Source organism: Diabrotica virgifera, chromosome 6, assembly GCF_917563875.1.
Source record: "Diabrotica virgifera virgifera chromosome 6, PGI_DIABVI_V3a".
Classification (NCBI taxonomy): Eukaryota; Metazoa; Arthropoda; class Insecta; order Coleoptera; family Chrysomelidae; genus Diabrotica; species Diabrotica virgifera.
This window is the reverse complement of record NC_065448.1, coordinates 26,749,952-26,773,122: the sequence shown is the minus strand read 5'-3', so window position 1 is coordinate 26,773,122 and position 23,171 is coordinate 26,749,952. Positions and strand designations below refer to the sequence as shown.

The 23,171-nt window shown below is 32.5% G+C and overlaps 1 protein-coding gene across 10 annotated transcripts in view; it reads right to left on the bottom strand.

The window, feature by feature from the left end:
• Positions 1 to 23,171, bottom strand: part of LOC114333399 (uncharacterized) — a 439,275-nt gene that overhangs the window by 25,379 nt on the left and 390,725 nt on the right. For 5 of the 10 annotated variants that reach the window (XM_050654875.1, XM_050654883.1, XM_050654882.1 and 2 more), the window contains exons 2-7: positions 19,562 to 19,671; positions 15,155 to 15,310; positions 11,991 to 12,106; positions 8,928 to 9,139; positions 8,162 to 8,332; positions 2,935 to 3,245 (exon numbers count right to left, since the gene is read on the bottom strand). In XM_050654875.1, the coding sequence (XP_050510832.1) occupies positions 2,935 to 3,245; positions 8,162 to 8,332; positions 8,928 to 9,139; positions 11,991 to 12,106; positions 15,155 to 15,310; positions 19,562 to 19,671 (1,076 nt within the window). The remainder of the gene's footprint in view (positions 1 to 2,934; positions 3,246 to 8,161; positions 8,333 to 8,927; positions 9,140 to 11,990; positions 12,107 to 15,154; positions 15,311 to 19,561; positions 19,672 to 23,171) is intronic. The other 5 variants (XM_050654879.1, XM_050654885.1, XM_050654884.1 and 2 more) reach the window with 3 other exon arrangements.

Here is a 23,171-nt window from a genome sequence, read left to right as displayed (position 1 = left end):
ACGAAGAAATCAATACAGTGTTTATTTTTTCGAGATTCTTTAACTCAAAAATATGTTCAGTCTGTTCGGAATATAGTTCCAGCGAAGGAAGAGCAAATTCCAGAATCGGTTAGGAAATATCTGATCTACCTGTAAACATCGTTTAAATGTTTTGACACTTCTCAGTTTGCCTTCAAGTACCATCTAGGTCGGCAATAATCATAGCTATTCGGTATTTAGAGACGTCTGCTCTAAAAAGTTGGTTCGATTTTAATTTCCTGGAAGTAATCATTTGTGGTCGTTGTTCTAAGATTTGCGTATTGGTCTACTCGTTCGACATTGGTTCGGTTTATGAGAAGACCCTCTTATAGACGGAGAGGCAGCGCTGAAAAATCTCTTTGAATTTACTAAAGCTAGATTTTTCACAGTTGATTACTGTGATTGTGTAGAGAAACATACTGCGGTCGGTCAAGCGAAACGTAGAACAGGGGTTACTGAGAGGGTATCAAAGTTGCTTTCCTACGAAGGTAATTAAATCCATTTACTAAAGCTGAAAATCAGTACACACATTCTAAATTGAATATAAATAAAAGTTATTATAGTCGGTCAGCTGTATGACGGGACAGAGCCGGTCGGTCCCAGTGAATGTACAGGGTTATTCACTATATTTTGACCCCCTTAAACTGCTTTATTTACATAATTAGAAAAAAATGTAAAATACAAAAGTTATTCGATTTTTAAATTATGATTTTTTGACATATATATCGTACTAGTGACGTCATCCATGTGGGCGTGATGACGAAATCGACTATTTTTTTAAATGAGAATACGGGTTGTGTGCTAGCTCATTTGAAAGGTTATTCAATTCTCTATGCAGTAATATAAACATTAAGATCATTATGTATACAGGGTGTCCAAAATTTTTTTTGAAATTATTAATTAAACAATAATTTAATTTAAAAAAATTTTTTGGACACCCTGTATAATTAATCATATTAATGTTTATATTACCGAATAGGGAATTGAATAACCTTTCAAATGAGCTAGAACTCGACCCCTATTCCCATTTAAAAAAAATCGATTACGTCATCACGCCCAAATGGATGACGTCACTAGTACGATATATATGTCAAAAAATCATAATTTAAAAATCGAATAACTTTTGTATTTTACATTTTTTTCTAATTCTGTAAATAAAGCAGTTTACAAGGGGGTCAAAATATAGTGATTAACCCTGTACATTCACTGAATCCGACCGACCGGCTCTGTCCCGTCATACAGCTGACCGACTATAATAACTTTTATTTATATTCAATTTAGAATGTGTGTACTGATTTTCAGCATTAGTACATGGATTTAATTACCTTCGTAGGAAAGCAACTTTGATACCCTCTCAGTAACCCCTGTTCTACGTTTCGCTTGACCGACCGCAGTATGTTTCTCTACACAATCACAGTAATCAACTGTGAAAAATCTAGCTTTAGTAAATTCAAAAGATTTTTCAGCGCTACCTCTTGGACTATTATTTCTTTGAGTTTTCATATTCTCATAAATTGTGTCTTCTTAAAGTTCATTGTTAGACCGTAATATTGTCCATACTCCGCTATTCTGGTAACCAATGTCTGAAAATCTTCAATACTTTCGTCTAACATGAGATGTCATCCGCGTATCTAATGTTGTTAATGGGAACTCCATTTACCTCTATTCCAGCTGTTTCACACTCAAGAGCTTTTTAAGGCTCTCTCCGAGTATGCTTTAAAAAAATTGGCGACAATACGCATCCCTGTCTCATCCCACGTCTAATTTTAATTTCCTCTGACAGCTGTTCGTTAACACATACTTTTGCTCGCTGCTTATAGTATAAGTTCGATAAGATCCTGAGGTCATTGTAGTCTATCTCCTTTGGTCTCAGGACATTCATTAGTTGTTTACGTCAAGCTTTATCGAATGCTTTATTATAGTCAATAAAACATGCATACATATCTTGATTGACGTCCAGATACCTTTGTATTAGTATATTAAGTGAAGAAGTAGCTTCAGGCGTTCTTACGCCTTTGCCTTTGCTTTCTCATTCCCATCAAGTAAAAGTAGCACATTTAGTTTTGTACTCAACGAATCTAACCTCAAAAAATTGTAACATGACGTCATCCTAATGGCGTCAGTGACAGTATTTTCATGTCACAATGTAATGTTTGATGCATCCAAATATAAATGAAGTATTTGTGCAAAAATGGTTTAAAAAATAATGTACCAAATAAATCATAAAAATGGGCACAAAAAGAATAAAATGAAAATGAACACTTTTGAAAACCAAAAACTGAAATAAAAAGAAAATAATAGATGAGTGGTCGCTAATGATATACGAGGCTTGTTCAATTGAAACACATCTTTGGTCCAGAAAAAAATTATTGGCACATATATCTACAAATAATAATTATCATTACAGTTAAGGTAAGAATCTTTTTACGGTATTTTGTACTTCACTGAAAACGATTACGTTTTAAGCCTTTTTCAGTGGCCCAAAGATGTGAAAATCGCAAAGCATTAAATCGGGACTATAGAGTGGATGTTGTAAGATTCTCTATTTCTTTCACTACTTTGGTAACCTGAGACCGAGCATTGTCAGTGAGAGCTACCCTGGATGACTTGGTCTTATTTCTTGATGAAGCTTGTTCAAGGTTTCAATATACAACTTTGCGTTGATATGAACTCTAGGTGATGTAAACTTTATGAGCAAGAGTCTTTCATGGTTGAAAAAAATGTTTATTTTTTATTTTTTTTTTATTACTTAAAATCGCAGTCAAATACAAATGACAGGAGCAGATCAGTGTGACGTTTACAAACATAACAACAATGTAGAATGTCAGTTAAGTGATTTCAATTGTTTCCAAGGCTAACCTGACCAAATATGTGTTTCAATTGAACAAACTTATATTATCCAAATTGCGCAAATACCTAAAGTATTATCAAAAACCGATTTAAAGAAAACCCTAGTCTTCAAAAGTGCACACTTCCAATACAATGGAGTATAATAGACGCTACCATCTGTCGTACACATTTCGCAGTTGTCCGTGGTTGAAAACTCCGCCATCAAGGCACAAAACTTCTCGAAGCTAACTGTGGAATTGTTGTAATTGCTCGTGGAGTTTAGATAATTGTATACTTGGTTCATTTCTAGGGAACGGTTGGTTAACTTTTTGAACGCTTCCAAGACATTTGCTGGCTTCATCCCGCCTCCATAGGAGTCATATATATCCCTTAGTTTCCTGCAACAAGATTGTTCAATAAACAAGATGAACGAATTAAGTTTTTTACGAATTTTTATGTTTTATGGTATGAATAATGAATTCACAAAACTTTAGATTGCAATTAAAATAGCAATAACATGTTCAAATGCACTACTGCGTAAAAAACCTTATACTTTGTTTTTTAAATGTATTATTTATATACAGCGTGTCCCAAAAGTAGCGGAACGGTCGAATATTTCGCGAACTAAACATAGGATCGAAAAACTGAAAAACACGTCTTCAATAATTTTAAAAATCTCTCCAATGACACCAAACGCGATCCCCCACTCCACCCCCTGAAGGTGGGGTGGGCGGCAACTTTAAAATCTTAAATAGAAACCCCCAGTTTTTATTACATATTTGGATTTCTTATGTAAAAGTAAGCAACTTTTATTTGAGACAGTTTTTCGAATTGTGGATAGATGGCGCTATAATCGAAAAAAACAATTTATTGTGATACCATAGGTAAATCATAGAAGCGCTCTAATATCTCGAGAAATACACTTTTCAATGAAAAACCAAAAAACACGTTTTTAATATTTTTCAAAAGCCTATCAAATAACAGCAAACATGACCCTCCACCCCCTACAGGTGGGGTGAGGGTTAACTTTAAAATGTTAAATAGCAACCTATATTTTTTATTACAGATTTAGATTAATCATGAAAAATTAAGCAACATTTATTTGAAACATTTTTTAAAATTGTTGATAGATGGCGCTATAATTGGAAAAAGACGATTTATTAGCGATAAATAGCGCGATCTATCAACACTTCTAAAAATTGTTTCGAATAAATGTTGCTTAATTTTTCATGACAAATCCAAATCTGTAATAAAAAATTGGGGTTACTATTTAAGATTTTACAGTTACCTCCTACCCCACTTCCAGGTTGCGGAGTGGGGGGGGGTCGTGTTTGATGCCATTCGATAGGTTTTTGAAAAATATTAAACATGTATTTTTTTTTTCATTTGGAAGTGTATTTCTCGAGATATTAGACCGTTTCTATTATGTTTTACGTATGACATCAGGATAAATGTTTTTTTTTTCGATTATAGCGCCATCTGTCCATAGTTCAAAAAAATGTCTACAATAAAAGTTACTTTTACGTAAGCAATCTAAATCTGGAATAAAAACTGGGGGTTTCTATTTAAGATTTCAAAGTTACCCCCTCCCCACCTCTAGGAGGTTGGAGCGGGGGGTCGTGATTTTTGTCATTCGATAGATTTTTAAAAATTATTGAACACGTATTTTTCAGTTTTTTGATATTATGTTTATTTAGAGAAATATTCGACCTATCCGCTACTTTTGGGACACCCTATATGTTAATAACAAGGTTCAAACTATACAGAAACAGCAGAAATTAATGCAATTCTGGACACAATCTAGATTGAGATAAGAAAAATAGCAATAAATCATCATCAGTGGCATTATAGCTCATTGTGACACTGGAGGTGCAGATAAATTCCTGAAATAACTCAGAGTGAGACATAAACAACGCACTAATCTTTTTAGAAATAGTGAAAGACACATTATTATCAATGACGATGCAGCAATAAAAGCAGGTTGTAAAAACTATATAGATCAGAAGAAAAACTATATAACAGAAGATCAGAACCATGGCCTGATTCTAATTCAAATTTCGACTCAAAACAAGTCGCAATCAATATGGCGACGTTGAAATGCGACTGTGCGAGCCTTGTGGATTTTAGTTGAACTAACGAAATGATGTCATTAAATAGAGACTTATCGGAATTAATTGCGACTCCAAAAAAGTGTTGATATTATAATTTCGAGTCGAAATTATTGTGACACGGTCATGAACGAATGGCCGAAAGCGAGGTTAGGTTTAGTTTAGGAGATGTGTTTTGTTTGTTTCTTGCAAGTTGCAAGGAAAACTAAAGCAAAAGGTATTAATATGGCTGGGTTTTATGAAAATTTGCTGGTTTTGGAGGAATTAGATAGAATAGTATTAAATTAGAAATATAATAATTGAGAATGTTCACAACGTGAATTATATCAACTCAGTGAAAGATGTAAGGTAATAATCTGGGAAAATTATTATAGAACAAGGAAAATTATGTACCAGTTATTTTATTGCTGGACATGCTGGAATCAAATCTTAAGATTTCATATATTAGTAATATAGCTATGCAAAGTCCGCAGAAAGTGTGCTATTTGGTTTATAAACAAATTAGCGCTCCGAAATCTTTGTTTCAATTGTTGCTCTGTAACTCAGAAGATTTTAACGTTAAACCAAAAACATTCACATAAAAATTCACTGTAATTTAATTCTGCACATAGATATTTTTTTTTTTCGATTTCCTTCGGAGGAAATTTTTCTCGGAAAATTCGGGCTTTCCAAACAAAATCTTTAATTTTCAACTAAAATTTTAGGGAAGTAATTATTTATCAATAATTAAATAACTTGGTGACATAAATCTTTTTTGTTATGACTGTCTTGAAGATATGAAAATTTGTATGTACAAAGCGGACCGGAATAAAAAGGTAATGGTTCAAAGATTGAAATCCTGTTGTTTATAACTCTGTCGCAAATGCCGGTCAAATTTGACCGGTTATACCTGGAACCACTCAATTCGATTTTTTTTTCTTCAAAGAAGAAGCCGTGCCCTTTTCAACAGCGTTAACTTAATTTAATTTAATCTGATATTTTCTGAGGGGTTACATTTGTTTATAAGCCCAAAAATTTTTTCTTTATAACATTCCTGAGACCGCTCAAATAGTCCAATTTCAATTCTGTAAAGTACGTTGAATAGGTATAGAGCTTTTTTATACGAAAATCATAGTTATTCTGGTGTATCATAATCTTTCTGGTTATTTATTATTTCGACCGAAATTTTTTAATTTACATTTTAATTATTGCTAAACTATTGGTTAGATTGTCGCCGGTCTCCTGATATATAATCTACTAGGTATAAAAAATCTTTCATGTCACCAATTTATTTAATTATTGATAGAATTACTTTCCTAAAATTTTAATTGAAAGTTGCAAATTTTTTTTGGAAAACTCGGATTTTCCGAGTAAAATTTTTGTTGAAGGAAATCGGAAAAAAATAACTTTGTGCAGAACTAAATTGCGGTGAATTTTTATTTGAGTGTTTTTGGTTTAAAGGAAAAATCTTACAGAGCAGTTACACAGCACTAATAATAATTTTTGTTTATAAATAAAATAACACACTTTCTGCAGACTTGTCATACCCCATATTACTAATATATGCAATCTTAAGATTCGATTTTAGCAATAAAATAGCTGGTAAATAACTTTTCCCAAAATGACATTTTTTCGATAATTTGCCCAGACTATCAACAAACGTTGCGGTGGTTGCATAGTCAATAAATCCAATAAACAGGAGGACCAACCCAAATTCTGAGCAGGGTCAAAATGATTAAGTTAACCTTTAACTACCCGCGCATCAAGTTATAGCATAACTACACGCGTGGCGTACTTTATACGCCACAAGAAAATACACTTAAAACAGCGGATTTGTTTTTTTTGAAAAATACACTTTAATTGTTTGTTATAAACCTTATTCGGCATCAGTGAATACTTTGAGTTAATTATCAGTAAGCCAATTGGGATTTATAACTGAAATCATGAAATAACTGGATTCCATGATAAATAAAACTACTAATAAAATTTTTTTTGAAATGTGATTTTTTACGGAAGAAAAAGTATTGTTTATAAAGAAAAATATATTTTGTGCCATAATGACTAAAAAACAATTGAAATATGAACTTATATTACTACTTATATTAATATAATCGTGGCGTATATTGTCCACCACCGGAAACAACAAATAATAAACTGTAAATTACGATCTTCCCAGAACGCCAATTATAACGAAACTAAAACCAAATTGTAAAGCACATTCCAGTGATAGGTTAGAGAGATAAACAAGGTCAAAAATTAAATTTTTAAATATATTTGCAGTAGAATTCTTATATCTGGCGTACAAAATACGCCAGCGCGTGTAGTTAAAGGTTAATATCCCCAGTTGGAACTAATATCGAAATGCATAAGAATCGCTATAAATTGCATCTGTCATGGCGGAGTCGAAATTAAATTACGACATCTAAATGAATTAGAATCAGGCCCCAGAGTAATGAATTAACACTCACCCACAAGACAGGAAATAATGGATGCCATTAAAACACTGAAGAATAATAGAAAGTATTACTGGGTATTGACAACATACCTGCTGAAATTCTCAAAATTGGAGAAGACACACTGATAGATACATTTCGTGTGGAACACAGAAGAAATTCCAGGAGCCTAGAAAATATGCCCAATCCACAAGAAGAGAGTGGATAAGGTGTTAGGAGTGAATTATGGATCATAAATCGGAGATTAAGTCACTTCACAGAACAAATCATAGGAGAATACCAGGCCGGATTCAGACCAGGAAGGTCTAGTATCGACCAGATATTCAACGTAAAACAAATATTAGCTAAAGCCTGGGAACACGACATTGAGAAATATGGAAAAACGGTATGTGGAAAATAAGGTTCAACCACGAGTTACATCAATATTACAAAGAACCCTCTATAGCAAATCACCTTACAAGAATGGATAATAGTAGACCACCTAGTAGAACGCTTAGTGGTAATTAGAAAGATCAAGTAAAAATGGGTGGTGGGAACCGACGCTAAAGAGACGTTGAGGGTGAATAAATGGAGGAGAGTAACCAAGGAAAGGGATATTTGGAGATGTATGCTAGAGGACTTAGGCTGTAGCACCATAAGCATGATTTGAGTCATGCATTAAAAATTCAATAGATTTCAGATATGTAAAAATTGAAACTAGAGCAATGAATATGGATTATGGCGTAAAAAATAATAAAAAATCAAAACTTTTGGATGCCAAAATATTTATCTTACCTAAGTTTACTTGTAATTTGTTCCTCTGCGCTGGTACCATTCGTAGAAGAATTTCTTAAGATATTTGCAGTGCATTGTAGAGCCGTAGTGAGGTTTTTGTGGACTTTTACCCCCTTACTTTTAACCAGATCCAATAAAATTCTTTGTGCGTTTACTAAATCTCTATATTCCCTGAAAAGCAATAATATTTTATAAGAAATACAGCTTATGAAAAGGTGAAATAATTATTTGTCTGCTAAATGAAGAATCGATCAAATTGAGATTACTTGGCAATTTTAAACAAGGGTCGTTAAGAATTTATTCTCGTGTCTCGTACAAAACTGTACAAATAAATTATATAGTTTTTTCCGGGTTTGTGAAGAATGATCTGGAATTATTTCTTCCTAATATTTTTTGATCTGACCAATCAACACGAAGATTACAAATACAGCACACATTTTAAGAAGCATAATTACTGACGTAGTTAATGTCTGCAGCTGTTCTAGAGGAAATTAAAAAGAATAATTCCAAACATAATGCCTATAAACACGGACAAAATAATTAAAAAATATAAAACTCATCGATAAAAATATACAGACCATTTAGTTGTAAATTAGATATACAGCCTATAAATGGCAACACTGCTTCTACGCTGCCAATCATTCATTCGTCATTCTACAGTAGAAATGCAAGTCATTTTCATAAGCAATGTTGCCGATTTTAGCGCTTCCTTCAATTTATATCTAATCAAACACTAAATAGTCTGTATTAGATCTCTTTAACCTACCTATCTGTTATAACTTCACCCATTATGGTCTGTGCCTTTTCATAAGGCTGCGCAACTACTACAACACACCTTCCAGAAGCTATGAGATAGGCGACTTCTATCATCCCCACTGTACTTCTAGTTTGGCTATCTATCACAAAAAGTAACACTGAAGCTGCCTGCTTTGCATCATACTCTTGTGCCACGAGTTCAGGAGCCCACATTGACACTTGCTAAAATCATGTGTGAGATAAGACAAAAGCACCTTTGACAAAAATAAAATAAGTATGTTAGATTTATATAAATACGGTTGATACAGTAAAATATACATGTATATGAGGTATAGCAGTTCAATAGTCATTAGAAAATGCAATAGATGATACTCATGGTATAGAAAATGATTTACTTTTCGTTAGCGTCATCGTTGACAACCGTCAAAGTTTCAGTTTTATTCATCAGGTGGTTTCAATCTTATTGTAATTTAAACCGCTAAGTTTGTTTAAAATGGAAAAGAGTTAGTATACATATAAAAGATAAACGATCTGGACATCGAGTCAAAGTGAGCAACCCCAAAATGATTAATCAAATATGGGTTTGAGTGAAAAATGAATCAAGATACCTAAAATAGTTGAAGCCACATGGGTTTCACAAGGTACAACATACTTTTAATTTTTTTGGCATAAAAGAACTAGGCAATATGGGTACCTCTTTTGGGGGTTGTTGCTCTACCGATACTTCTTCTACCACTTGGTGATTTGTCCTTTACTATTTAACAGCTCTTGCGACCACCGTTCTACTGATATGATTGTTCCATTCTTTTTTTTGCCTCTCTAGTGTCCACTCGTTTATACATTATACCAGGTGGTGAATTGGAAAACGGGCCATAGGAAATTCAATGTAAAATTTTAAACTGTTGAATTCCTGCTTCCCTAATTATTTTACATCAAAACACATGAGAAACTATTTGTAGAGGATTGAAATCTGTATTGAAAACAACAAATTTTTCTACGAATTAGACATATTCCAAAATTTTGTAAAAATATAATAAATTTTTCACAGAATCACGCCAAAGTTAGGCCACACACAGTGCCATAATGTATATCGGTTGCGTTCGGTCACAATGAAGCTATTATATTAACAATATTTGAACTGTCAAATTTTTTATTTTATCATTTCTTGCTTAAAAAATAATAAAATTGATAAGATACCCTCAGTTAAGGAGAAAGTATGTATTTATAATAAAGATGTTTTATTCAGTCAATAGTATGCGCACTGCCAGTTAAATAATAACGTGGGCCTAACTTTTACACACATGCATAGGTACTTACTGTGGCAAATGTAGGTATTTTTCAAAATTTTGGAATGTGTTTAAATCGTAGAACAATTTTAACTTTTATTTTTAATAGATTTTAATCCTCTACAAATAGCTTCTCATGACTTTTGATGTAAAATAATTAGGGAAGTAGGAATTTACCAGTTTAAAATTTTACATTGAGTTTCCTATGGCCCGTTTTATGATTCACCACCCTGTATACATTTATATACACTCATTACATTCTGTTTTAATCTCATACTACCTCATTCAGTATGTTTCCCATAGTTTTTTCTTAGTATTCTCATTTCTGCAGTAATCAGTGTCATCTGAGCTTTGACTGTGTCGGGTATTGTTTCTGATGAGTATGTCATTATTGGTCTTATACTGGACTTATAAATTCTTGATTTCATCTCACAGTTATTGTGTTGGTTTCACCATATACAGTTATTGATGCATCCTGCTAATCTTTGCTCTTTGTACTTGATCTCTTACTTCTTTTTCAACGTCTACATAAGTAGCTGGACAGTGTAACCCTAGGCACTTTATTGCCATTACTTGTTCAGTGCTAGAAATGTCAGAAAGTGGGTGATTTGAATCACACTTTCTTTGAGTGCACAAAATACATTCCATACACCTATAATTTAATCGAAGATTTAATAAAATGTAATGTTTTCCCACCTTTCAATATATCCTATTTATTGTCTCTGAACAGCAAAAATATATATGATTGTTTAATGAAATTTATCTGTGAAACTAAAATTAACCTCTAAATTTATTAATCCTGATAATTTGATATATTATGTACATATGAAAAAAGAAGAATAAGAAGATGTATAATGGAAAAATGTGGTGAGCAACTTGGATAGTCCATAGCGGCCAGCTGCAGCTTTTGAACTGAGTAGAGAGCTGTGGAAGAGTTTGCTTTGGAACTCTAAGGACCTCATTGCATCCTTTATGTATGAATAGAAAACAAAAAAGTTGTGACTGGCTAATTGACACCCAAGTCAAAAAAACTCCATCGACTTCCAGTTTACATCTCATTGGTTCATTAGTGATTACTATTATTCTCGTTTTGCGAGTTAAAATCGTCATATTAAATTCTTTTGCTCTTGTATTAAATCTGTGAACTAGTCTTGAGGCTATCTTTATTTTGGGCTATCAATATTGTATCATCTGCATAACAAAGAATTTTAATTTCTTTGTTCCCAATTTTGCATCCTCTTCCTTTATTGGCACTCTTTATCGACTTCATCGATGAATATATTGAATAGCATAGGGCTTAGTGAAGCCCCCTGTCTTATTCTGTTGCCTGTATCTACAAATCTACAGGTTCCAAAATGTTGAAAAAACTGTATTGATCTGAAGAGAGATCATGTTGAAAATATAATTTGTTTTTATATCTTTTTCTAATAACCTATTGAACAACTGTTTTGAAATGATACACTTTTACTTAAACCGATAAAATAAATAGGGAATATAAAAATATAATAGAAGATTATAAGAAATCTAAATGTATATGACTAAAAATAAATTAAGAGGGCCTAACTACATATATTACAGTATAGAAAAAAGAATGTTGAAATTTGAGCATACAGAAAAAATATAAAATATTATACTTCATGTAGATTAAAAAATCTTCCTCCAGTGAAAAATGCTTCGCTAATAATATGTTTTAAAATTTGAAAATTTGAGTTGTAGTAAAGGATAGCTAATATCTATAGTAATATATTAAAAAAAAACATACAAAGTTTATCAAAAAATAGACTTACAGGATTATAAAAAGAGATGCCATGTTTTTGTAACTCTGGAATTGCTGTATCTGCTCTCCATGTTGTTGGGTTACAGGATCCTCCAAGGAATACATCACATTTACTATTTAGACATTCTATAAAATAGAAAATATACATGGTTAGGCACTAGTTAAGTATGTGTCATAGACAAAAATATATAATGATTACAATTATTGTTTATGGAGTATATTATATTCTGTATGATATCTAAAAGATTATCAATTACAATCGATTTGTTAGAGATATTTTTTAGCCCTAATCTGGGATATTTTTTGGGTATTATACTGGTACAAAAGGTGATTCATGATACATATTGTTATTGCCAAATAATAAAGTCAATTGCACCATAGAATTACAACAAAATAATTTATCCCTCTCTAGTATTATTAGACACCTTAAACTACTTTGAAAGAATTATAAGTTATACTGACATCATTGAGTAAGTGATTTTTGGAACAGACAATAAATAATATTAAACTACACAATTTAACATATGCAACGATTTTTATTCAGAACTGTCGGTGCAGTACCACTATAGTATGAGGTCTACCCTGAGAATGCTGTCTACCTCAGCATATAGCTCTTCTATTATAGTGTGTGGTGTACCAATTGCAATCTGAAAATTCCTGAAGGATTTGCGCAAAATAATGAAATACAAGGAAACTCTCGTAGAAAAAATATTTATTCACAAGTAATAAAAATTTGGAGTAAAATAAATGTTAAATGAAGGGAGACTAATAAGTTACAAAAAAAATGCACCCCAACTATTTACAACAAAAAAATTATATGTAACCCAATTATTTACAAAACGATACAAACTAATAATTATTATTAAAGAAAAAATGTATGCACCTTAATTTAAGAAAGGCAGTTAATGATTCTAATTAAAAAAAACATGCAGGCACCCTATCCAAGAAGATTTTAGTGTTATTTATAATAATATAAGTGAAGATTTTAGTGTTATATATAATAATATAAGTAATAGTAAAGAATAAGTTTATTGTATACTTACTCCTGAAAATGTTTATTACTACTTAGCAATAAACATTTTGCCTATAAACGGTTTACTGTTTTTCATTATTGTGTGCAAACCCTTCTGAGAAAAGATTATGGTGTTCTTTAGCCTTACAGGTAGACCGCAACCTATAGCATAAACGCCATGCCATATCTCAATAAGACAAACATGGTAAAATACCAATATTACTTTTAAATAAATATGTACATAAGAGGCACACTAAGAAATTTAGGGAAATGAACTTTCAAAATAGATCCCTTAGAAAATAACTACATGTCACAGAGGTTTTCCGTTCATTAATTACTACCCTGTTCAAATACCAACTCTGTCATCTACTAAATATAAGTAAGCACAATTTTACAGGTAGATAGATTATACTGAATATTTTAATAAAATTTTCCCCTAAAACTATACACATTTTTGAGATTAGATAGATATATCTTTTTACACAGATTGATTAAAAAATGTTTTATTTTTAATGGTTATTTTTTATAATTGGACTATATTCAAAAAGACATTGCAATAACTGAACAAAGTATTCTTTCTTCCTGTGTTTTTTACATGACACTTATTTTGTTTAAGCATATACTCAAGATTGCCAATATATCAAAAGTCAGCTACTACTTCTTAACAAAATTCCTTTATTTTCTACATAATAATCCCTAAGTATATTTTTTATTTTATTTAAACACTGCTTATATCTGGACCTCAGAGGTAATCTACACTGTCACTTCGAGCAACTGTGCAGTAGGGCACTTTGAATGTAATAAAATCTTCTATATCCCATAATTGTTTGAAAGACAATGTGATCATATTTTAATGATAATACAATGTAAGCAATTTTTATAATCCAACTAATAAAATAAGTGGATTAAAGGAACTTATTCAAAACACACCATGTCGACATAATGTAGTTTACCTATAAGTTCCATATATTACTGTTTGATGAAATTTTCTTCATAAGCTAGAGCTAAATTGTATACAAAAATATCTCTTGTACTTGCACCCAAGCCAGCTCATATCCAATAAATCTTAAAATATTTATTTATTAAGTAATGGACTCCATTTACAAAAAGTTAGATGAATATTAATTTTAAAAAAAGGTAGATAAATTAAAATAAGTATTATGTATACTTATAGTGAATAATTTATCTTTATCCATTTTGTAAAAAAAATATGAAAAAAGTACATTGACAAAATGATAACATCACAATCTGATGACAATAAATAAATGTTGTTAATTTTCCATTGTACTATAGTCCTCATTAACATGATACTAATTTTTTTGATCTGATGTCACCGAAAAATCATTATAAACATATTCGATTGTTTTTTACACGTTTGTTTTATTGTATACTTTAAACTTATATAATTTGGTCAAAAATTGATAAAAGCTAATTTTTCCAAATTCATTTTATAACATATAATAACCTCTTTAAAATAAGGTGCTTCATATCTTTTTAAATTGAGCAAAAGACAAGTTGTAAACAAAAATGTATGGACAAATTTGCAATAAATGGACCAATTTTATTTTTTCAGAGTTTGTTTGGTTTGTTTTTTAAAAGAAACACAACATGATTTGTAAAAAGAGTATATCTTTATTAATTATAAGTATTTAACAAACTATTAAATTGTTAATAACAAATTCCTGACCAAAAATTCGGATTATCATGTCGAAGATTCAGATTCAGCATGCCAAATCTCATGGACCTCAATCTGCCACAAAACTGACGAAACCCCTTTTTCCCCTAGAATAATTAATTTTTTCTGGCTTTTTTACATGAACTTATTTTGTTGAAGCATTCCTTCAAAATTGTCAATAGGATATCAAAATAATAAAATTTATTTTCTACATAATAATCCCTAAATATATTTTATTTTCCTACTGCTTGTGCTTATATTATTGTTTGATGAAATAGAAATCAATACTTTCACTTTTCTGGCAAGGAAAAATATTGTTTTGTATACCTATATTCCAAACTCATTATTCTAAATTATATTCACAGAATTACGAATTCCCTTCAATAAACATGAGTTATATCTAAAAATATCATATGAGCAACAAAAATAATTATTTTAGGTGTCCAAATTTGCATGAAAAAATGATTTAGAGGCAAATTCGACTTACTTGTATTATTAATTTTTGGAGGTGTAGACCTTCTTTGCTGTTTGGGAGGTTGGTTTTGCATTTCCTTGACGAAAACACAAAATTCTCCAAAAGTGATGAAGTCTGCTGCACCATTTCTCCTACTACATTGCCTCGCACACTGGATCATTTTTGTCACTGGAATTATTGAAATAAAACATCAAAACTATCACTAATTTTACGCATTCACAGTAAATTTCTAACCTAAATTTGTTTTTGTTGAGAATTTTAACATCATCTTTCTAGGTTAGTTTTTGGGTTGTTTACCTACCAACTGAACTGAACAGGTAAATCGTAGGTGAAGATTTTGACAGTAGATGAGCAGAGCCGGCTTTTCGAATTTTATAAAATGATTTATTGCTAATACATTATGATATTAATTCATGACAAATATTTAATCCAGTGGCGTGTGGTGACTTTTTCGAAAGGGGAAGCGATTTAATAAGGATATAAAAATGTTTTCTTAAGGGTCGAGGGTCGAGCCACTTCCCACCTGATAACACTCTGATGCGCAGGGGCTCTCTATCAGCAAAGTGCTTATGTGAGACGTCCTGGGTACAAAGACTCACACACTAAATCCTACCCCGATCAATGCGTGAGGCACTCTATTCCCGCTATTTCTAGTGACTAGTGACCTATCATTGATCTGTATTGCTAGCTCGGGCCTTGAGTCATCGCGCCGGGCTTGGTTTCCTAAAGAAGAATTCTATTTAAAAAAAAAATATATTCCGAGGCATTTCCCACAACACACAACTTTCAATAATATGACACTTATTTATACTTGAGGTCTATTCTCCTATCAACTTCTGATAATTGTTGAATGCAGTCTTTTTCAATGGATAATAGGGCTAACTTTCAAAGTCTGTCTTCGCTTGTTGAATTTCTTTTAAACTCTTAATTTGAAACTTTTAATGCATCTTAATACTGAAAAACTTCGTTCAACTGGATGCACGTGTGGCTGGGATAGTTAGTACTAATTCACACAACTTGACCACTTCACACAGTGACTTGTTTAACCAGTAGTTATAATTATCACTAATGTCAGCTGTTTCATAAACAACACTTAAGTGGGAATGCAAAGCTGGGATATCAAAAAAATTTCATTATTTAATCGTATAGTGAAATAAATTCCTCTGTGGGAAATGTTGATGAATTATAATTAGAAATATTAAGATTATATATTATAATTCTACAAATTTTAAATCGTTAAAATTTTGGAAGCTAGAATTCATTTGTTGTAGAATATTATCAAAAGGTCTCTCTGTTTCCTCTGTTATCTCTGTCTCCGACATTATCAATCTTCATTATTTTTCTTTCATGTTCAAACCCCATATTTTCAGTTTTATCCCAAATATTTTTAAACTGCTCTCGTTTTTTTAATTATCGTATTAATAAAGTCATCAATTTGAATGTCATTTGACTTCTGTAAAATGTCAAATAAAAGATCAGTAAAAGGAAAAATCTCTGCAAGAAATTTAAATCGAAATATTCTTTAAGCGAATATATGTTGACGAAGCACCCCTTAGCAGTCGGAGCATCTAACTTTTGGAAGGCGATAGGACGATCGCTTCCAGAGGGTACCAAAATTCGCGCGACTAGTGGGTGCGGTCATTGAACCCTGACCAATTTTTAAACGGGACCACTGCATGACAAGCGACGATTTTGAGATGCGCTTCTGTCAGGAGTGGACCGAATAGTTGAATTGTGTGCATATTGAGTTCGTTCGTACGCGATTAATTAATAATATATTTTCTTATATCGAAGTATAAATAGGGAAGCGGTGCTTCCCCCGCTTCCATGGACCTCTGATTTAATCTATTATTATTTATTTACAGTTCATTATTACTAGTAGTTCATTGTTGTGTTTTTATTAATTAGTTCCCAACTACATAATAGTACACTTTAAATGGCCCACACAGGCATAAAGACAAATAATTTTGATAACTTCTAATAACATTTATTATTAAAGTTACAAAATATGGGATTAAATTGTTATACAGTAACCGCCACCCTACTAGATACATAGGAACATTGAGCTATTACAGTCCTGGGCCCTTCACTTGTTGCAATGCTTATTTTTATGTCTAGTGACGTTTAGAACGTCAGAAGCTGTATTTGACGTTTATAGTTGTCATTTTGTTAAAGTTAGAAACTATGGAAGTAGTAGAAAAACTATGAATCCTACGAAAAACTTGTAAAAACATTGTTTGCTTAGACTGACCAAAAAAATACAAAAAAATTTTTGTATTGCGAAAAATTGCTGTTATGTGATTCCTCAAGTTCTTTGTTTATAACAATCTTATCGACATCCGGATCAACTGTTACCCAAAAAATTCGTGTTCTACGGGTCAAAATACATAAAAAAACTTGGGTAAGTCCATCTGAATAAAGGGGTCCGTTGTACCCCCCTGGCGACAGGACTACTAGGAAGGACTTTTTGGCTAGTATACTTTTGATCCTTGCTTCAAATATTCCCTTAATTTATGGTAATTAGCGATATCAATATTCCTATTTACCATTAAATGTCTTATTTATCATTGAATATTTGGACCATAAGGAACTCAGAGAAAACGTTTTAGCGAGATCTCCAAAGTATCCAAGCAGCGCAGTTTCATTAATATGTTATACTCAGTTTTCTGTCGTCCAGTTTTGTAATTTGTCGTATTCTCTGTCGTATGTGTCTCTCGATTTCTTCAGTAGCACGTTCTGTGTTGCTTTTTCCGCTATTTTTGCGATTTTGTCGCGAAGTTCAAAACTTTCCTGCACAACTTACGGAATAGAATTATGGGCCTGCAGTAAACCTTCAAGTACGAAGATACTCTAAACATTCCAATCCAAAATACTCTGTATGATAAGTAAAGCTCCATGGTACGTATCTAACCAGACTCTTCACAATGATCTGGACATCCCACTTATCAGGGACATAATAAAGAATCGTTCAATAAAATATAAAAATTGCACCACTGACCACATACTGAAAGAGATATTGTGAAATTCATTTAAGTGCAGAGACTTATGTAGATGGGCTAGAAACATTGCTAGGATGTCAGACCACAAATACACGAAGAGATTAACATTTTCAAAACCAGAGGGCACAAGAAGTAGAGGATGACCACGAAAAAGATGGATTGATGATGTGAAAGAAGACTTAAAGATTCTAAGGATCAGTAGATGGAGGGAAGTTGCCAGGAATCGGCAGGATGGTCTAAGAGCTAGCAACGTTTTCGAGAAAGTAAGTATTTTAAGACAACTGGTTCTTTAATATATTATTCCCTATGCATCCTCGAACACCTTACCGGTCATCGGGCTACTGAGACAGGTTGCGTCGTTACTGCGCAGCACATTTGTACAGGTAAATATATCGAATTTAAAATTATTTTAAGACGAAAAATTTTAGCCACATCTCGATAAAAGATGCCTTATCGAAAAAAATAGTAAGAGGCAAAAAAGTTTTAAAAACACTGTGTTTGACTAATAGTATCACAATAATAGTTTAATTGGAACGTATAATACAAATATTTGGGGGGTTTAAAGGAACAAAACCCCCATAAATTTTTTATGTAAACATAGGTACCACAATAATAAATTTAATTGGAACGTACGCAAAAGTTTGGGGGAGTTTAAGGGAACAAAAACCGCATAAAATTTTTATGGGGTGCAGAAATTTCACTACAATTTTTTTTTTAAGATTTTCCTGCCATAAAAATGCCACTTGTCCATTTTCAATAAAAAATCTCTAAGAGTTTTCGATATATGGAAAAAAATGATTTTCATTTTGTAACTTCAAAGGGCTGTAACTTTTTTATGTGCGCATTTGTACTAAGGTAAGTTAGGTTAAATCGATCTATTTTTGGTCCCAGAATATGTGATTTAATTTATGACCTGTATTTTTGTTACACCCTGTATATTTGACATCATTACTCTATGGGGATTTGTCTACTAGTCTACTCTATGGGGACGATATTGCCTAGGTACTCTAATTTTAAAAATATTTAGATTGTGAATACGATAACAAACTAGTATGAAAAAGTTTGTAGGCACCGTGGACATTAATAGGTACCCTCGGGCGACCTACAAACACTCGGGCCAGAGGCCCTCCTATTTGTATAATCCTACAATCTATCTAAAAGACTCATTAATTTAGCGGTGTGCTATTGTTCGAAATGTGTAGTTAGATAAAGAAGGGATCATTCCATAACACAGGTAAATCCCTTGTTTATGAAATTTTACACCTCAAACAATAGCAGCCTTAAATAGATTGTAGTATTATAAGATAGTCGCCCTCAAGCATAAACATCTACTTAATGACCTTGGTACATAAATAACTACAATTGTCATAAAAAATAAAAAACAATATATGATGATAATAATAAATATAAATATACTAACCTTGTGATTTGGACGGAAATAGTTTCATATCATTAAACAAAGCCTGTACAGAATCTTCCGGAATGTGTAGAGTATCGCCTAAACGCACGCAGATGGCATTATACACCTCTCTGAAAATAAAAAAGACATTTAGAAGAATCGCTGGGATAATATATATAGTAATATTTTCATTCAATAACAATTCCAAGATTTCATAAATACATTTTAGAAAAAATAAATGGTCGTGACTGAACGTTAGGTATAGGCGTGGATCCCGCGTACCAAAAACAAGTTGATTAACAGCTAGCTCAAAAATTTGTTAATAGCTTAACGGTGTCTAGTCGGACACACTTTGATGTATGGGAACACTGGAACAGGGGAAGTTTTTATTGTGGAACAGGTTAAAAATTTGGAACGTCATACTAGGAAAACGTCCCATGTATTTTGTCGGACAGAACTTCCAATTGATTTGTTACCCTTTCATTAAACTCTCATGCAAAAATCGGACTGCTATTAATTTGTCACTAACATAATTCCAGTCATTTGAAATGTTCCACGTGTCGGATTTATTAAAACGCCCAATATATTTGTCGGACAAACATTTTTTCATGTATTATATATGTTACAGTTCAAGTTGATTATCCAGTTGGAGTTGACTCCAACTAGTTGGAGTCAACTCTAACGGCTGGTTTCAGTAAAAGTTGATTTTAAATATAAAATGAAGATTTATATTCAACATTTACTAGTAAAAGTAGACTCCAACTAGGAAAAGTATACTCTTCCCAATGCCGTTTAGTAAAAGTTGATTCTGATTCACACAAACAGCCGATTCTAGAAATTAAATGTTACTGAATATGTTCAAATTAGTCTAGGCTGTCTCGTCGCCCCCGTTAGGTAAATTACTCCGATTCGAATTTTTTTTACAAACTTACTCAAAAAGAGGTCCTTATAACAAATCTACTGGGTGCCAGGCAGTACCTTGATCGATAAATTGTTTAAACAATTTTTTTTAGACAAATTCACAAAAATAATTTTTTCACTTCGAACAATTTTTTTTTTAGATCATTTGGGTTATTCTGAGCAAAAAAAGGTATTTTGTGATTTTTCTCTAAAATTGATTGTTATCGAGTTATACGCGATTTAAAATTTGAAAAATGCGAAAATAGCCATTTTCAAGGCTTAACTCGATTAAAATCCATTATTATGAAAGTCAGAAAGTGACCAAATCAAAGTTTATAGCCCCCTCTAGAAGATCCAGCAGAAATTTTTGTCACTATTTTATTACTAAGCTTTATCTTTAATTATTAACAATGAGCGCTAAGTGCGTATTAGGCGGCCGTCAATGGTGAGTGCTAAAGAGATGCACCATTCCAGCCGTCCAATGGTGAATCTCACTCGCACTCACATTGACGGCCGCCTCAATACACGGTTAGCGCTCATTGTTGATAATTAAAAATAATATCTTATTAATGAAATAATGACAAAAATTTCTTCAGGATCTTATAGAGGTAGCATTAATCTTTGATTTTTTTTAGTTTCTGACTTTCATAATATATAATATCGTATGGCATTTTTGCCTTTCGGACAGTTCCGGCGCCAATTACATCTTTAACCCTGTTTCAAGTAACTAGTGTCAATGTACACTAGCCCAGGGGGACCGACTGCTTAACGTGCTCTCCGAGGCACGGTGAGACGGCTCGTGTCATTATTGAAAATGAAAATGGTTTGTCTTTAGCAGGGCTCGAACCCACGTGCACTGGCGTATGAGGCCAGCGATTATGCCGTTACTCCACGGCCGCTCGTTCGACTTTCACACAATAATTATCTTTAACCGAGATATTAAACCTTGAAAATGGTTATTTTGGCGTTTTTCAAATTTTAAGTCGCTAATAACTCGACAACAGTCAATTTTAGAGAAAAAAGGCCCAACGGATATAAAAAAAAATTTGTACGACGTGAAAAAATATGTATTTTTGCGAATTTGTTTAAAATCATTGTTTATCGCCAAACTTCACTAAAATCAGTCATTATTGTACTCATTTGCCCTCATTTTCGGCAGTAAAGTAACACTTTGTTGTATTGAAAGAAGAATGTTACTTTACCTGCCGCGATAATTAATCAAATTAACCGAGATTGAATGTAAGTGGTCAATGTCAGCAATCGATTATTTATTTGAGTGAAATTAAAATTTATTTACTTTAATTATTAAAAATATTGTACAAAATTTATCTTATTATTAATAAAATTTATGTCAAAAGGTAAAATTCTATAGTGTTTCGCAATTATATTCATACAAAATAAATCAAAACTTTACAGATTTAGTAATTAGGTAGGTATACAATATTGATAACTATCGATTAAACATCAAAACCGGCCATCATGCAAAAGTCATCTGTCATTACTATCATTACTGTCATACGAATTTTTTATTTCGTCTAAAATTTAAAAAAAAAATCCTCAAAGTTGTAAGTAAGTTAATGTTTTTTATGATTGACGATACAATTTTACCACCTCAATACTCTTTATCGAACGCGTCTGTTCCTCTGCTCGTAATATCAGACTCTTTCGATAAAGAGTCACTTTACTGACTGACTTTACTGAAATTGGTTAAACAATTTTTCGACCGCGGTACCGCGTGACACCCTGTGTATTTGTTATAAGGGTTGTTATACGGATGTATTTCTTTGAGTAAGTTTGTGCAAAAAATCGAATCAGAATAATTTACCTAACGGGGGCGACGTTACAGACTATACTAATAAGTAGTTGAAACGGTCAAAGCAAAGAAACGCACACTCATCAAAAATGCACTTGAGATTCTCGTATAATCAACATTTACAGAATCGATCCAGGAAGAGTCAACTCCAACTAGTAAAAGTTGATTTAAATTTTTAAAATCAACTTTTACTGCTCGTTTCAGTTGGAGTTGACTCCAACTAGTTGGAGTCTACTCTGACTGAGAATCAACTTGAACTGTAAAATATACAGTTTGCTATTGAATAAACCTAAAAACAACTTGCTAGTTTTCACAATCATAATATGTCGGAATTATACTCAGCCGTTGACACTGCTGCTGCCGCTGTCGGAAATTTTGCCCGAAATACAATATCGACGGGAGTGAGGTGTTCACATCAGTTCCTCGCCAATGTCCTCACAACTCATTTACCGAACGACTCACAAGAATGGAATGTGATGACAGCATCGTCTTGCTCCCTTACTCACTTGCCGCTTTGCCGGCGGCAAGTAAGCCAAGCCGCACACCAAAGAAACATGAAGCGAAAAACATGAAACATGAAACGAAAAACATGTTTCATGAAAAGAAAACACAACTAAACAAATCTCAAAGTCCGCCTACCAATGAAACGAGTGTGATTCATGCTCATGACACATTTTTATTTTCGGAGAGTTTAATAAATGGCCGGACATATATTTGTTTAGCAGTGGTTTATTTCCATGAAACGTAATTTACGTTTCATGTTTCTTTGATGTGCGGCCTGCCTAAGAGAGAGAGTAGTTGAATGTGAATACCCACTCGTGCTCGCGCTGCCAGTCCTTTGACTTCCATCTCGAAAACCGACTTTTGAGGGAGCGCCGTGCAATGGCAGTAGCATTAGCAGCGGCACCACCAGTGAGC